Source organism: Gobio gobio (genome assembly GCF_949357685.1).
Source record: "Gobio gobio genome assembly, chromosome: 21".
Taxonomy (NCBI): Eukaryota; Metazoa; Chordata; class Actinopteri; order Cypriniformes; family Gobionidae; genus Gobio; species Gobio gobio.
In genome coordinates, this window is record NC_137117.1 from 36,169,447 (window position 1) to 36,185,474 (window position 16,028).

Genomic DNA, 16,028 nt, shown 5'->3' on the forward strand with positions numbered 1-16,028 from the left:
ATCTATACCGAAGGAGGGCGCCCCGGTGCTTCAGGCGGAGATCGCTGTCCTATTGGCGAAGGACGCGATAGAGCCGGTCCCTCCAGCCGATATGAAGTCCGGGTTCTACAGCCCGTACTTCATTGTACCCAAGAAAGGTGGTGGGTTACGACCGATCCTGGACCTGCGTTACCTGAACCGCTCCCTCCACAGGATGCCGTTCCGAATGTTAACCCAGAAACGCATCTTCAGATGCATCCGTCCCCAGGATTGGTTTGCAGCGATCGACCTGAAGGACGCGTACTTTCATGTCTCGATTCTCCCTCGACACAGACCGTTTCTACGCTTTGCTTTCGACGGACGGGCATACCAGTACAAAGTCCTGCCCTTCGGGCTGTCCCTGTCGCCCCGTGTCTTCACGAAAGTCGCGGAGGCGGCCATTGCTCCCATGAGAGAGCGTGGTGTTCGCATCCTCAACTATCTCGACGACTATCTCGACGATTCTTGCCCAGTCGTGGGAGCAGTTGTGCGAACACAGGGACATGGTGCTCCGGTACCTCAGCCAGTTGGGTCTTCGGGTCAACTGGGAGAAGAGCAAACTCTGTCCCGTACAGAGGATCTCTTTTCTCGGGATGGAGATCGACTCGGTCGCCATGACTGCGCGCCTCACAGAGGAGCGCGTCCAGTCGGTGCTGAGCTGCTTGAGTACGCTCAAACGCAGTACAGCGGTTCCACTGAAACATTTTCAGAGGCTCCTGGGGCATATGGCAGCAGCAGCCGCAGTAACGCCGCTAGGGCTGCTCCATATGAGACCGCTTCAGCACTGGCTACACGACCGAGTCCCGAGATGGGTGTGGCACAGCGGGTCCCTCCGTGTCCAAGTGACGCCGAGATGCCGCCAAACCCTCACCCCGTGGTCGGACCCTTCATTTCTACGGGCAGGAGTGCCTCTAGAACAAGTGTCCAGGCATCATGTTGTCTCCACGGATGCCTCACCCACGGGTTGGGGTGCCACGTACAACGGGCTTGCAGTATCGGGTCTGTGGACGGGGCCCCAACTGCAATGGCATATCAATTGCCTAGAGTTGCTGGCAGTTCGTCTTGCTCTCAGCCGCCTCAAAGGGTCGCTCAAAGACAAGCACGTTCTGGTCCGGACGGACAGCACGACGGCCGTTGCGTACATCAACAAACAAGGTGGTCTACGATCCCGCCATTTGTCCCAACTCGCCCGCCATCTCCTCCTGTGGAGTCAGAAGCATCTGAGGTCCCTTCGTGCTATTCACATTCCAGGCCTGCTCAACCGTGCGGCCGACGAGCTGTCGCGGTTGCCAGTGCTTCCCGGAGAGTGGCGACTCCACCCCCAGGTGGTCCAGCTGATTTGGAGTCGCTTTGGGGCCGCACAGATCGATCTGTTTGCCGCCCACGACACGACCCACTGCCAGTTGTTTTATTCCCTGTCCGAGGGGACCCTCGGCACGGATGCACTGGCACACAGCTGGCCCCGGGCTCTGCGCAAATATGCGTTTCCCCCAGTGAGCCTTCTTGCACAGACACTGTGCAAGGTCAGGGAGGACGAGGAGCATCTCCTCTTGGTAGCTCCGTACTGGCCCAACAGGACGTGGTTCCCGGAATTAGTGCTCCTCGCGACAGCACCTCCTTGGCCCATTCCTCTGAGGCAGGACCTTCTGTCTCAGAGACGGGACACCCTATGGCACCCGCGTCCAGACCTCTGGAAACTCCATGTCTGGTCCCTGGACGGGACGCGGAGGTTCTAGGTGACCTACCGCAAGCGGTAGTCGACACCATCGCTTCCGCCAGAGCCCCCTCTACGAGACGGCTATATGCGTTGAAGTGGAACCTGTTCGTCGACTGGTGCTCTTCTCGCCGAGAAGACCCCCGGAAATGTTCGATCGGATCTGTGCTATCTTTTCTTCAAGACGGGTTGGACAGAATGCTGTCTCCCTCCACCCTCAAGGTATATGTTGCCGCTATCGCCGCAAGCCATGACCTTGTGAATGGAGAGTCCTTAGGCAAGCATGATCTGATCGTCAGGTTCCTGAGGGGAGCGAGGAGACTAAATCCTCCTCGCCCTTCCTCTATACCCTCTTGGGACTTGACTCTGGTGCTGACCGCACTGCAGAGGGCGCCCTTCGAGCCTTTACAGTCAGTAGAGCTTAAGATCTTGTCTCTAAAGACAATCCTCCTGATTGCATTGGCCTCAGTTAAGAGGGTAGGGGACCTGCAGGCATTTTCGGTCGACGAATCGTGCCTGGAGTTCGGGCCGGGTGATTCTCAGGTGACCCTGAGACCCCGGCCTGGATATGTGCCCAAGGTTCCCACTACTCCCTTCCGGGACCAAGTGGTGAGCCTGTAAGCGCTGCCTCCGGAGGAGGCAGACCCAGCCCTAGCTTTTCTCTGTCCCGTCCGTGCTCTCCGGACTTACGTGGACAGAACGCAAAGCTTCAGGACCTCAGAGCAGCTCTTCGTCTGTTACGGAGGACAGCAGAAGGGAAAGGCTGTCTCCAAGCAGAGGATGGCCCACTGGATAGTGGATGCCATCGTCTTGGCGTATGAATCCCAAGACGTGCCCTGCCCGCTCGGGGTTAGAGCTCACTCCACCAGGGGTGTAGCTTCTTCCTGGGCGCTGGCTCGTGGCGCCTCGCTGACAGACATTTGTAGAGCTGCGGGCTGGGCGACACCCAACACGTTCGCTAGGTTTTATAGCCTGCGTGTAGAGCCGGTGGCTTCTCGTGTGCTCGCTTCCCATAGTCAGCTTCACTGAAGTGCCCGTTCTAGTGTCGGCTTGCTGCACCATTACCTTCCCCTGGAACGGATACGTGCGCTTATTTCTCCAGTCGAGTTCCCCAGGATTGGCAAACCCTGTTGAGTCCTCCGCACCCCTCGGCAGTCGGATGTTGCGGAGCGTCCGACGCCAGGTCTGGCACTCGTATGCATTGGTGGAACTTGTGTCAGGCTGGGTTCCGTATGTCGTGACTCCTACGGCGGTCCCATACGTGTATTCTTCACGGTTCAGCTCCCTACGGCGAGCTCGTGTCTTTCCCTTGGCAGAGTTCCTCTGCCGTCTCAGTACGGTGTTGTCTCCCGCCTGCATTAGGCCGGGGCCACCCCTGGGACTTTCGTATGTTGAGCTGCCCACGGCCAGCCCATACGTATCTTTCCACATGGTAACTCCCTCTGGGCATGATGTGGCTTCCGCAGCGTCCTTCGGGCACGCTTTCCCAGCGTTATCCAATCAGGTCTGCTGAATGGGTCTTGCGGAACAGCAGTATGACTCTTCTGGCGTGAATCTCCCCGCCCGCTTCAGAACGGGGTCTGAGGGGCTCTCGCTGGGCACTGGTAGTGGTAGTAACTGTGGCGCTTTCCATAGGGATCCCAATTCGTCGGTATTACCGACGTACGTCGTAGTGACCGACTGAAAGGGAACGTCTCGGTTACGTATGGTAACCCTCGTTCCCTGAAGGAGGGAACCGAGACGTACGTCCCGTCGCCACAGTTCCTTCCATCACTGTTGGCCGGGTCACTGGTTCGGCTCCTCAGTGAAAAACGTCAGTGCGATGCTCTCGCTTCCTGTTTATACCCGCGGCGCGGGGCGGAGCGCGAGATGCAAATCTCGCACGCCAATTGTTCATTGGCCTGTTCTTAAGTTCTCGAAGCTGATAGGGGCTCTCTGAAGTGATCCCAATTCGTCGGTATTACCGACGTACGTCTCCGTTCCCTCCTTCAGGGAACGAGGGTTACCATACGTAACCGAGACGTTTTGTGGAGAGCTTGGTTAATCAGGCCAAAAAGAGACTATTAACTAAAAATCTTCCTTTTATTATGTCATTTAAAATGTATACAAATTCATAAAAAAAAACATATAGACACCCGTTCATCAGTTCACAGAGTCATCGCCCCCTAGTGGTCTACCATTTACATTTTGAAACGTTTCGAAACAGTTCTAACATAACGAAGCCTCGTTTACTCAAATCGTGACTTTGGCAGGTTGATACTCCGAATCACTGGTTTGAAACCTTCGAAAAAAGGATTCGCAAAGTTTTTGAAGCTTCGCTAAACGGTTAGAAAAATCTGTCTGTGCACATACTATGCTCATGCGTGTGTGAGCATACCCTAGCATATGTGTAAAAACTAGTACACTCATTCTGATTCCTTCACTGATTCATTAATTTACCCTTTATGCAAGATACATCATATCAGTAGGTGGCAATGAGTATCTTTTGTCTGTCATAAGTGGTCCAAACTATTCAGTAAAAAGACAACAAAAAGAGTTCAGTAACACCTTTTGTTCTTGTTAATTATGGATCTTTATCATCCTCTGCAACCTATAAAGTCACAATTCTCCAGTCTCCTTTATCACCTTGTAAACAAGATTGAGATTAAAGAACGACACGCATTCAGTGCATCAGCAGATACTCATTCATGAAAAACAACAGTGAATCTTCATAGCGCTATTTACTCGCGCTAAAGTCAGTCTTTGAATGCAGGATAGCCGTTGCACGCTTCACAAGAGACTTCAGAAAACAAGTCAGCTCACAGAGATGATTCATCCACTTAGACAATTCAGTCTAAAACACTGATTTGTGCTTAAATACGGAGCTCTTTTACCGCAGCCTATAAAATCCATGAGATCAGCTCGTGCTGCAGCCATAGGGATTGATCAGGCGGAGAGAATTATCGTCACTCTGCCTGAGGAACGAGATCCCATAAATAAGATTGATCGGCTCATTTCTCTCCCAGTATACGAGAGGCTGTATTTCATACACATCTCGCATGGCAGGGATTGAGGTTCCCAATTATATAACTGTATTTTTCAAATATGGAATATCTGAGATCCAATTCCAGTGGATGATCAATCAAAAAGACAACACCGAATAATAGCTGGAACTAATTCTCTGTTACAACATGTGGGTATAATCATGTTTCCAGTGCCATCTCGTGCCTTTAGTCTGTTCAATCAAAGTGTCTGTCCACAGGGAGAGACAGATAGCGCTGACACAGACGTTTGGCTTGCCGGTCGGTAACGTCTACACACTTGCTGAAAGACTAATGACTAGTTTTGCTCCACTGTCTCCGGGACAAACCACTTCACTAAAGCATTCAGCCAGTTTTCGCAGTTCTGCTTGCATCTGGTTCGTCTGACAATGACTTAGGGACCTGCATGTTCATTCTTTTTTTTTCTGTCGATTCGTGGCATATTCAAAAGTTTTAGATAAGATGTGAGTTTAACCCTTAAATGCATGAATGTTTCGCCAATTATTCTTACATATTGGGGTCTTTAGCGACCCGGATCTATATCTAACGGATGGATCTCCACCTGTTGCGATAATATAAAACTCTCCTGATATTAGAGAAACAATTATAGAAGAATAAAAGAAAGCGTATTTTGTTATCTTTTGGAGTTTGTAAGGGTTCAGTTTGAGCAGATGTTTTATGCCATCATCACTGTCCTCATCAGAGCTCATTTCCAAGTACATTCAGCATCTGCCTCATATTCACCATCGCAAACATATTCTCAAAACTATCAACATCTTGAACATCAATATTTCGATCTCTGACAGCTTCTTCAGCAGATCCACCATCAGTGATAGTGACAGTAATATTTGACTGGGTTCAGTTCTTGCTCTGCAGTAAATCTCTGAGACATTTCAAGTTTTGCTGATGATTCTTCCTATTCTTTTGTTTATTGCCTGCGGTAACTATGAGTGAAACGTCACTTCATAATTGTGCATCAGACATTGAACTGCACTTATTCAGTCAACAAAGATTCAATTAAGCCGTGTTTCCACCGCGCAAACTTTCCCCAGGAACTAGGGACTTTGGGGTGGTACTCTGTGTGTTTCGACCACAGGTAGTACTTTTTCAAAGTTCAGGAACTTTCGGGGGTGGGACTTGGGCGCTGGACATGCTGATTGGTTGAGCTCACCCAGCATTTTATTTCAACCTAAAAGTCAGTTGCGGTGCGTGCAGGAAGAGTTGTTTGCTATTCGAATCAACAATGACGTTTATAAAAATACGACCGATGGACCGATGACGAGGTTCAGGCGTTATTAAGTGTATTTGCGGAAGACGAAATCCATTGGGCTCTGGAAAGTCACGTGCAGTCCTCCGTCACTGGACTAATCTTTTAAAAAGTTCCTGGGACAAATTGTCCCGGGTTATTTCAGTGGAAACGGGGCTTTATTGTGCCGAAAAAAATATACCTACACTTTTACACACCTCGGGCCATTGCTGACCCAACACAATTTTTACAAAAAATTAATGGGAAAACATACATTATGCATTTTTTTTTCTTGTTATATTGTTTATAATGAATTGATTGAGGAATACTAATAAGGTTGATGTCTGTCTTTAAAAAATGAATGAGGAGGAGGGTAGTGAATGAAGTCCCGGGTCACTAAAGACCCAAGGTATGCGTTTAAGGGTTAAATAAATGTGATATCGGCTGATTCTTTTAATAAATCAAGCAAAAAGACTCATGAATCAGTCTCAAACTCATGATGAATTGATTTGAATCTGGCACATTCACTGCAGTTTGCATTGATGAACTCTTTCATAAAAGAGCAGGAAGTGGTATAGAACTGAAAGTTTATTGTTGAAGATGTTTTGCTTTGGCATCATGAAAATGATTGGGGGGATCATGTTTTTAACTGTTTACCAGCATTTAAACATCTTCACTCTGGAACAACAGAAATATCTTGTTCCTGTTTTCTATTGTGTTCTGCAAACTGTTGGCTTGCTTCCTCAAAAGTTCTATAAATATATATATATATATAAAACGATAATGGGATGTAATCGCTGTTCTCAGATCGCCCTGTGAACACGCGTTGTGAATGACAGACAGAGATGGCATTTAAGTTTTGTTCTAGCAAGGGATTTTGAGTAAATATTGTATAAATAAAAAGAAAAGAATTATGAAGATTTAAAGTCTTTATAATATTACTGTATCACAGTTTCACTTTCCAAAAAAAAATATGAAGCAGCACAACTGTTTTCAACATTGATATAATCAGAAATGTTTCTGGAGCATCAAATCATCATATTAGAGTGATTTCTGAAAAATATATCACAATAGAAACAGTTCTTTTAAATTAATATTAGTAATCATATTTCACAATATTACTGTTTTAATGCAATTTTGGATCAAATAAATATAGCTAGGGAGACGACAAGAGACGTTTTTGAAAAACATTAAAACAATCATGGAAAGTGATCATCATATTTGGGGGTCCTTGGCATAAAATAAGACACCAAAAAAAGACACCTAATGCAATTATAATTCATAAACATAACCTACAGCAGCAAGAATAACACAGTTTCACACTGTAAGTAACAACCAGCTATTAGAATAAAATGCTTTGATTTCAAGAGATTCCCATTTTTGGTACTCAAGAAACCGGATTGCTTGTATTAGCTGACATGACAGCTTCACTGAAACGGTGTCATTTGGGCAGAAAATGTCTAAAGTGTGTTTTCTGAATAAAGCAGATCGAGTTGCGCAGTTCACTGGGTGCAATTGCTTAAATTTCACCAGTCTGTCATTCATCCTCTTCTGTGCGTTTGAAAGCTGGACCGCATTGGACACCGCATGAATGGCAGACATATGCATGAGTGTTGACGTGCTGGCTACATGTCAACACACACTGACTGAATGAAAGACCAAACATGGCTGCCTTTCATTAAAATGACACCATGACGTGCTTCGTGTTTCTTTTGGGATAAATGGGTTTATTTTCCAACACGTACTGTACAGTATCCAGATGGTCTCTTTCAGGTCCAGCTGCATAAACGCTGTGTTCCCCACAGTGCCTCTTGCTTTGTTGGTAATGGCAAACGGACCCCCGCAAGGTGGCATTAAACGTACAAGAAGAAAACAACAACGGGTTTCTTGAAGCCTTTTTGATTTAATGCATTAACTCTACAGATTACAAAGATCTGCAAAAGATTACATTCAACAATGTTTCCATCCATCATCCATCCATCCATCTATCTTTCGTTCTGGTCTGTTTGTCCATTCATCCATCCATCCATCCATCCATCCATCGTTCTAGTCTGTCTGTCCATCCATCCATCCATCTGTCGTTCTGGTCTGTCTGTCCGTCCGTCCATCCATCCATCCATCCATCCATCCATCCATCCATCCATCCATCCATCCATCCATCCATCCATCCATCCATCCATCCATCCATCCATCCATCCATCTATCGTTCTGGTCTGTCTGTCCATCCATCCATCCATCCATCTGTTGTTCTGGTCTGTCTGTCCATCCATCCATCCATCTGTTGTTCTGGTCCGTCCGTCCGTCCGTTCATCCATCCATCCATCCATCCATCCATCCATCCATCCATCCATCCATCCATCCATCCATCCATCCATCTATCGTTCTGGTCTGTCTGTCCATCCATCCATCCATCTGTTGTTCTGGTCTGTCTGTCTGTCCGTCCATCCATCCATCCATCCATCCATTTATCGTTCTGGTCTGTCTGTCCATCCATCCATCCATCCATCCATCCATCCATCCATCCATCCATCTATTCATCTACCGTTCTGGTCTGGATCTATCTATCTATCTATCTATCTATCTATCTATCTATCTATCTATCTATCTATCTATCTATCTATCTATCTATCTATCTATCTATCTATCTATCTATCTATCTATCTATCTATCTATCTATCTATCTATCTATCTATCTATCGTTCTGGTCTGTCTGTCTGTCCGTCCATCCATCCATCCATCCATCCATCCATCCATCCATCCATCCATAGATCTATCGTTCTGGTCTGTCTGTCCATCCATCCATCCATCTATCTATCGTTCTGGTCTGTCTGTCTGTCCGTCCGTCCGTCCGTCCATCCATCCATCCATCCATCCATCCATCCATCCATCCATTTATCCATCCATCCATCCATCCATCCATCCATCCATCCATCCATCCATCCATCCATCCATCCATCCATCCATCCATCCATCTAGGTGCAACTGATTCCTTGTAGCTTTTTTGATTCAGAGCATTAACTCTTTGGTCATAAATGGTAAAGGGGAATCAACTGGCTGATTAAAACAATCAGAGGAATAATGGGTGGTGTTGGGTGATTTAGGGTTTCAAGAGCAGTTATCATGTCCCTACCCAACCCCCCTGCCCGAGTGGAGGACAACAGCTGGCGAGATCTGATGCCAACCCGCCACTCCAGCACTGAGCCGAACAGGGCGTCTTTCTCTAGCAGCTCTTCTACCCATGCCAGCGGCAGAATCAGGCTTTGTTGGAGCTCCGCATTGGATCTAATGATCCAGCACTAATTGCCATCAACTGAGTTTGCCATTGAGATAGAGGGCTTCATTCAAAGATAAAGCAGATAAGAAGAGTGCCTTTGTTTCTAGATGAGGTCAAAGCCATTGATGCTGGACTCTGTAATCACTTCACGGTTTGTTGACTCAAAGGTCACCTAATACTCTCAAACGAAAACATTAAAACCCAGTAGAAACGAATAATCACCAAAGAGATCTCTTTAATATCTTGATTGTTTTGTCTAGACCACAATGAAATGACACAGAGAACAAATTTAGACCTACTGTGCTTCAAATTAGAAATCAAAAGTGAAAGGTATCTACGTGAACTCAAACATTTATCTACAAAATGATCAATATTAGAAGAGTCATATTAAAAATCTGCATGACATGCTGATAACTATGTTAATGTTATTGCTGATAAATTATATAAAATAATAGATATTATAAAAGATTACATTCTGTTAAAAATTAAGTTAGTGTTAATGTAAAAAATAGAGCTATCTATATTTATATTTAAATATTCTCTCTCTCTCTATACTATATATATATATATATATATATATATATATATATATATATATATATATATATATATATATATATATATATATATATATATATATATATATATATATATATATATATATATATATATATATATATATATATATATATATATATATATATATATATATATATAGTGCACCCCATCAGATACATATATGCTATCCACATTAATTTTATACCAATATCCTCCTATAATCAGAATGTGGTCTTTTTTCTGTCAAATGTTTTTATTTTTCCAAAGGAATATGTGACCTGTTTGTTCATTAGTTATTTTATGGCTGTGTTTGGGAAGATTTAGAGGCTGGAACGTCAGGAATCATGGGAGACTGATGACATGTGTTGCATGTTTTAGGGTGTGTTTCCATACCCCCAGCTGTATGTATGTCTGTGTGTGATATCACTGACCTCCTGGCACTTTGAGCATGCTCTGTGAGGTGTGCGTGATGGGCGAGGTCACGCCTACTGGAGGGTTACGGCTCTTCTTCAGTCCGCTGGGCGGGTGGCCAAGCGTCTGCGGTTTCCTCAGTTCACCCTTGACTGCCACGTCCTCCTGCGTTCTGCTCTTTTTCCACTTGCTGGATGACTCGGCCTTAAGGCTGCCCGTGTCGTATACTCCCTCGTTCCGGCATTGAGCCTTCCCCTCCTCGCTGTACCAGGAAAGGCCATTCTCAACCAGCGAGCGTTTCTCGGCATCAGTGCGCAGCTGTGGGAAGAGTCAACGTTAAAATAAACAGTCAGTGACTATTTCAGGGTAAAAATATTTTAAAAAGGCACTAAAGTGCTTAAATTAGGGCTGGTTAACAACCTGACAGCTTTTTTGAAGAAAGATGTCAGCCGCCAGCATTTTTGATCATTTTCACAAAAATGTCATGGCCCCTATATTATTTTATTGTATGAATATCTAAATATGCAATATATTAAAAAAAAAATAACAACAGAGCATCTGCTTTATTTATTTGGGTAAGTGAATGTGGGTGTTTCATAAAAAAGCATCATTTTGAGCAAAATGTGATAAAAATCCAGTTTTTGTCAAAGACAACATCCAGATCGGATTCAGAACAACACAGATGGAGTAGATCGAGTCTATCAACACCCCTAATGCTTGCAAAGTCCTATAGCTCGCCCTGGGTCGACATTTCATTCAGTAACATTAACCAGTTTTGATTTATATGCTGTTGAATGGTGATGATCACGTCAAATATGCATATGATTACATATGATATTGCTTGTTTCTGCTTCTTCTTCACCTGTGTTTTGATCAGGAGGTTCAGTCCTCTTTCAGAAGAATAATAGCGCCCCCTACCGTCTAACAGTGACTTCTTTTAACTTGAGAGCCGCATTTTTATATATATATTATATATATATATATATAATATCATGTGCAAGGTGCTGCAAAAGACACAAGTGTGGTGGTTAAAGGCGTCCATCTAGCACGTTTACATTGAAAAACAATGAAAAAATAGTACACTGGAATGGAAAAAGAGCATTCTGTGTGAACAGCCCCTTACAATGTTACATTTCTGAACTACTTTGCAAATTCCAAAGCATATGTCATAATTTCTTCCCTATTTGATCATTCTGTTTCATTCTATAAATTAAGCTAAATTACTTTTAAAGGTCCATTATTATATTGTACCATTAAAACATCCTTAACAACAAGTTTATTGTTGAAGTACATTTTACTGTTAGCCAATCATAACAGTGGCCGTTTACTGACAAGCCTTAAAGGAGCCTGTCACAATTACGTTTGTCTTGTCTTCACCTGTTCTCGTTTATCCCTGATTAGTTTATCAACTCCACCTGTGTCTAACTAGTTCCCTCCATTACCTTGTGTATTTATACTCCCTGTTCTGTTCAGTCCTTTGTCGGTTATTGTTTGTCTACACATGCTTGTGTTAACGTGTCCTGAACTCTCTCTGCATGTTATTGAGATTAAAGAGGTTTTTGTTGCCCTCATCTCCTTCGTCGAGCGCTTTCTACAGCCAGATAAAAATAAAATAAAATAATATTAAAATAAAAAATCCATGTCATGATGACCCCTTTAATTTTGTATTTTTTAACTAAATTTTTTTAGTTTTTGTTTGTTTGTCAGAAAAAGTTTTTTTTACATAATATAGCATTCTGAAACCAGCACATGATGAGAACCACTCTCTGGTAAATGTCGGGGGGAAAAGCAACAGTATTTTAATGTCAGATCAAACCACCAAACATGGAAGTTCTGTTTCAGAGTCCATTTCTGCTTTATGAGATGCACTGTGGTCACATTCCAACACAAACCGTGGAGAAGAGCAGAAGTTACACACGCTGAGATACATCAGAACATCAGAGCAGTGTTTCTTCTCCAGAACAGTCTGTTTACTTTTGGCTCGATCTTTCTGCTTCTCGTTGTCATAGGTTTACTGGGATATATTCGCAGAGGTGTGAGTGTTTGTGTCAAGTGTCAAGTTTATGTTAAACTTGATTTGCATTAAAAGATTTACAGGCTGAACTATTACTACTATATATAGCCGTCATTTTTTCAGTATTTTTAGTCATGCAATGCAGTAGTGAAACCAACATGGTAAAAGTAAAAGGTACAGTTAACTGGTAAATTAAATTAAAATATGTAATATACAGTACAAAGTTTAGGTTTGGTAGGATTATTTTATTTATTAACTATTAATTTCAAAATTGTCTTCTCACCTAGGCTGTATTTATTGCATCAACAATCAACAAAAAGTAAAAATTCAGTAAAATTGTGAAATATTATTACAATTATTATGTTTTTAATATATTTTATTATGTTTTAAAAAGGTAATTTATTCTGTGATGAAAGCTGAATTTTCAGCATCATTCCTCCAGTCTTCAGTGTCACATGATCCTTCAGAAATCACTCTGATATGATGATTTGATGCTCAAGAAACATTTATGATTATTATCAATGTTCAAAACAGTTGTGCAGCTAAATATTTTTTATTTTCAGAATTCTTTGATGAATAGAAAGTTCAATTTGAATCAGAAAATGTGGTTTTTAGATGTTTTATATAGGTGGTCTACATATTATATTACATCAGGTCGAAATGAATAGCAATGTGATTTATGAAAGAATTACAACCTTTAAGATAGTTGTGTTACTGACATTAAACAAAAAATAAGTAATAAAACCATAAAGAAACTTTACAAGACTTATCAACTCCTTAACTTTGTGAAATTAAAGTAAGAGGAGTGAGTCTGACAATGTTCCCAGGTTTAATGGACCATGTCCGGCTTAAGGAGAAGCCCAGTGGAGGGGCATACCTGCTTTATTAAATGTAAATAAGCCTTTGTGAAAGGTTGATGTCATTTCAGGAATGTCTGCTCCCTTCCTAGGAATTATGGGATACGGGCAAGCTCACATATTTGACCAATTAAACCTGTCTGAACTTTGATGTTTGTATAACTGTGATGTTGACATGTCATTTCCTTCTTCTGGCAAAGACAGCCGTGTGGCTCAGATCAAGAAAGAAGCCGGGGACTGTTCCTCATGAGTACAATAAACTGAAGAGGAGGGCAAAGCTGCTATGCGAGTCTGTGGGGGGTTTCGAAGAACATTGATCTGTTTGATGGAGAAGATTTTGAAAGGGTCCAGCAAAATTAAAGTTTAGAACAGCATGCCATTGACGCAGTCCTTACACTGCTTATCTCTGATTCAATATGCCTTTTTTGTCTTAAACGAGAAGTGTATAATTTCTGCTTTCAGCTCTACGGTCCAAGATGACTTCAAATTTTCCTTTCTTTTTTCTTTTTCCCATTGGAAATTCTTGGAAATACACTGACGTTCAAATGTTTTTGATCTGTAAGATTGTTTATGTTTTTAAAATAAGTCTCTTTTGCTCGACAAGGCTGAAAATTATACACAAAAAAAAAAAAACAGTAATATTGTTATAAATGTAATAAAAATTTTCTATTTTAATATATTTTCTAAAATATAAAATCTTACCGATCAAAAACTTTTGATGGCAATGTACACTACCGTTCAAAAGTTTGGGGTCAGAGTTGTTGTTTTGCTTCGTTTTTTGAGAAATTAATATTTGTATTCATAAATGATGCATCACAACGGTTTTCAACATTGATAATAATAATAAAAAAAACATGTTTTTGAGCATCAAATCATCATAGAATAATTTACGAAGGATCATGTAACACTGAAGACTGGAGTAATGATGATAGATTTTAAAATAATTGTAATACTATTTCACGATATTACCTGTATTTTTGGTCAAATAAATGCAGCCTTGGTGAGCATAAGGAGTATATATTTTCCTATATTTTAGGATCGACATGTACTGTACCTCATAGCTTCTCATAAGTTCCTCAGAAGAAAACAGTTATTCACATTTTAATCGACATATAGATAAATGTTTTCTTTTTTGCGTGTGTGGCACATCTGTACAGTAATAATGCGGTCAAATGGTTCTCACAGTGCCAAGAAACAGTGATTTTAGGTAGCCTGAATGGCTGAAACTAAACCAGTAAGCAGTGTGGTCTTCAACAAATCCTAACCAACACAAACACACAGTACATAACACTACATGGGAGTTCATCATTAAGAACGAAACCAGAAACTCCCCGAAGACTTCTTGGCCAGAGAAGAGTCACATCAGTGTCTTTGGGTGGGATAAACTGTGTTGTCTGTGCTCTGCGGTGATAGATTTCAGATGAGTATCGACTGAGTCAGTGTGCACTCTTTCACTCTAAAGCGGTTAGCGGTTTGTAACACATTCATCCCATTAGCAGTAAGTACTGTGTGCTTGGGCTCGACTGATCCAGTACCGTGTGTCAAGAAAATAACCAAACATTGAAGCAGAAACACAGACTGTGAGAGCAATATTTCAATCCAATTAGAAGTGAATTACCACAATGGCAGAGTTTCGCCGGGAGCCAATGGGAGTCGTTGGCAGGGAGTTGAGGGAGGAGCCTGCGTTGAACTCCTCTGAGCTGAGGTTGTCTGAACCGTCGCTCAAACCGCTGCTGATGGAGCTGCTTTCATCCCAACTGCAGAGAAAACACACGAAATGCCATCACTCTACTGATCCAGGTCATAATTAAGTCATGATGAATTATTAATGTTGTATGCAAAGTAGTTCAATTAATAATGAATTGCTTAAAAGAAACATATCTTGGAAAACATGTTTTTCTTGCTCTTTTAGAAGAAATACTATGTAGTACATTGATCTACTCTAATACAGCCCTCACCAGTCCATACAGAGCATTAATGAAAACTAAAGTGCAAAAACAGGTCATTCAGAAAATCATTATGATAATGACAACCATCATAATCATGTGCACATTACCATAACTGTGCACGTTTACATATCATTAAGTATTCAGTATTTAACTACTTAGCATTCAGCAGCTCTGCCTGCCATGTGAACTACGGCACTACACGCATGTCAGCCAGTCATGACAGAGGTCATTTACATAGAGGTCTTAAAAGGTACAGTGGGATGTAATAACAGAAAGGATAAACAGAGGATGGAGAATGGTCGTGAAATTTAAACCATGCCTGGTTTGGTTGCGATTAATATTAACTACCTTTATTAATGGCTTTCAGGGAAAAATAATAATGTGAATAAGACAGAGGGCCCTATTGCGAGTGCACTAAGGGCGTGTCCGGATCCACTTTTGCTAGTTTAACGACGGGAAAAATGGTCCAAAGGGGTTGTATAGACTCTTAAAGAGTTAGTTCACCCAAAAATGAAAATTCTGTCATTAATTACTCACCCTCACGTCGTTCGAGACCCGTAAGACCTCCGTTCATATTCGGAACACAAATGAAGATATTTTTGTTGAAAGCTGATGGCTGAGAAAGGCTTCAGACAGGCCTCCGTTGGCATTCAGTACACTTATACTCCCAAGACGGATAAAAGGCACTCAAAACATCGTTACAAAGTCCATCTCACCACAGTGACTCTACAATAATCTTACGATGCGACGACAATAGTTTTTGTGCGCAAAAAAAATCAAAATAACACCTTTTTCCAACTTGTTACTGCCTTCCGTGTGTGCCTCCACGACACATGCGCGAGAATATGACGCAGATCCGGCGTTCGGACAGATGACCCAGAAGTGATTTTTTTACAATCAGAGGAAGACGCGCGTATCTCAGCTGTTGGATTCTACATTGATCGTGCTTTAGGTCTCGGCGTAGTGC

At 42.5% G+C, this 16,028-nt stretch overlaps 1 protein-coding gene across 2 annotated transcripts in view; it reads right to left on the reverse strand.

The window, feature by feature from the left end:
- The window catches only part of nav1a (neuron navigator 1a), a 134,597-nt gene that overhangs the window by 31,434 nt on the left and 87,135 nt on the right, over positions 1-16,028 (reverse strand). For both annotated transcript variants that reach the window (XM_079802941.1, XM_079802942.1), the window contains 2 exons: positions 14,731-14,869; positions 10,262-10,559 (listed from right to left, as the gene is read on the reverse strand). In XM_079802941.1, coding sequence (XP_079659067.1) covers positions 10,262-10,559; positions 14,731-14,869 — 437 coding nt within the window. The remainder of the gene's footprint in view (positions 1-10,261; positions 10,560-14,730; positions 14,870-16,028) is intronic.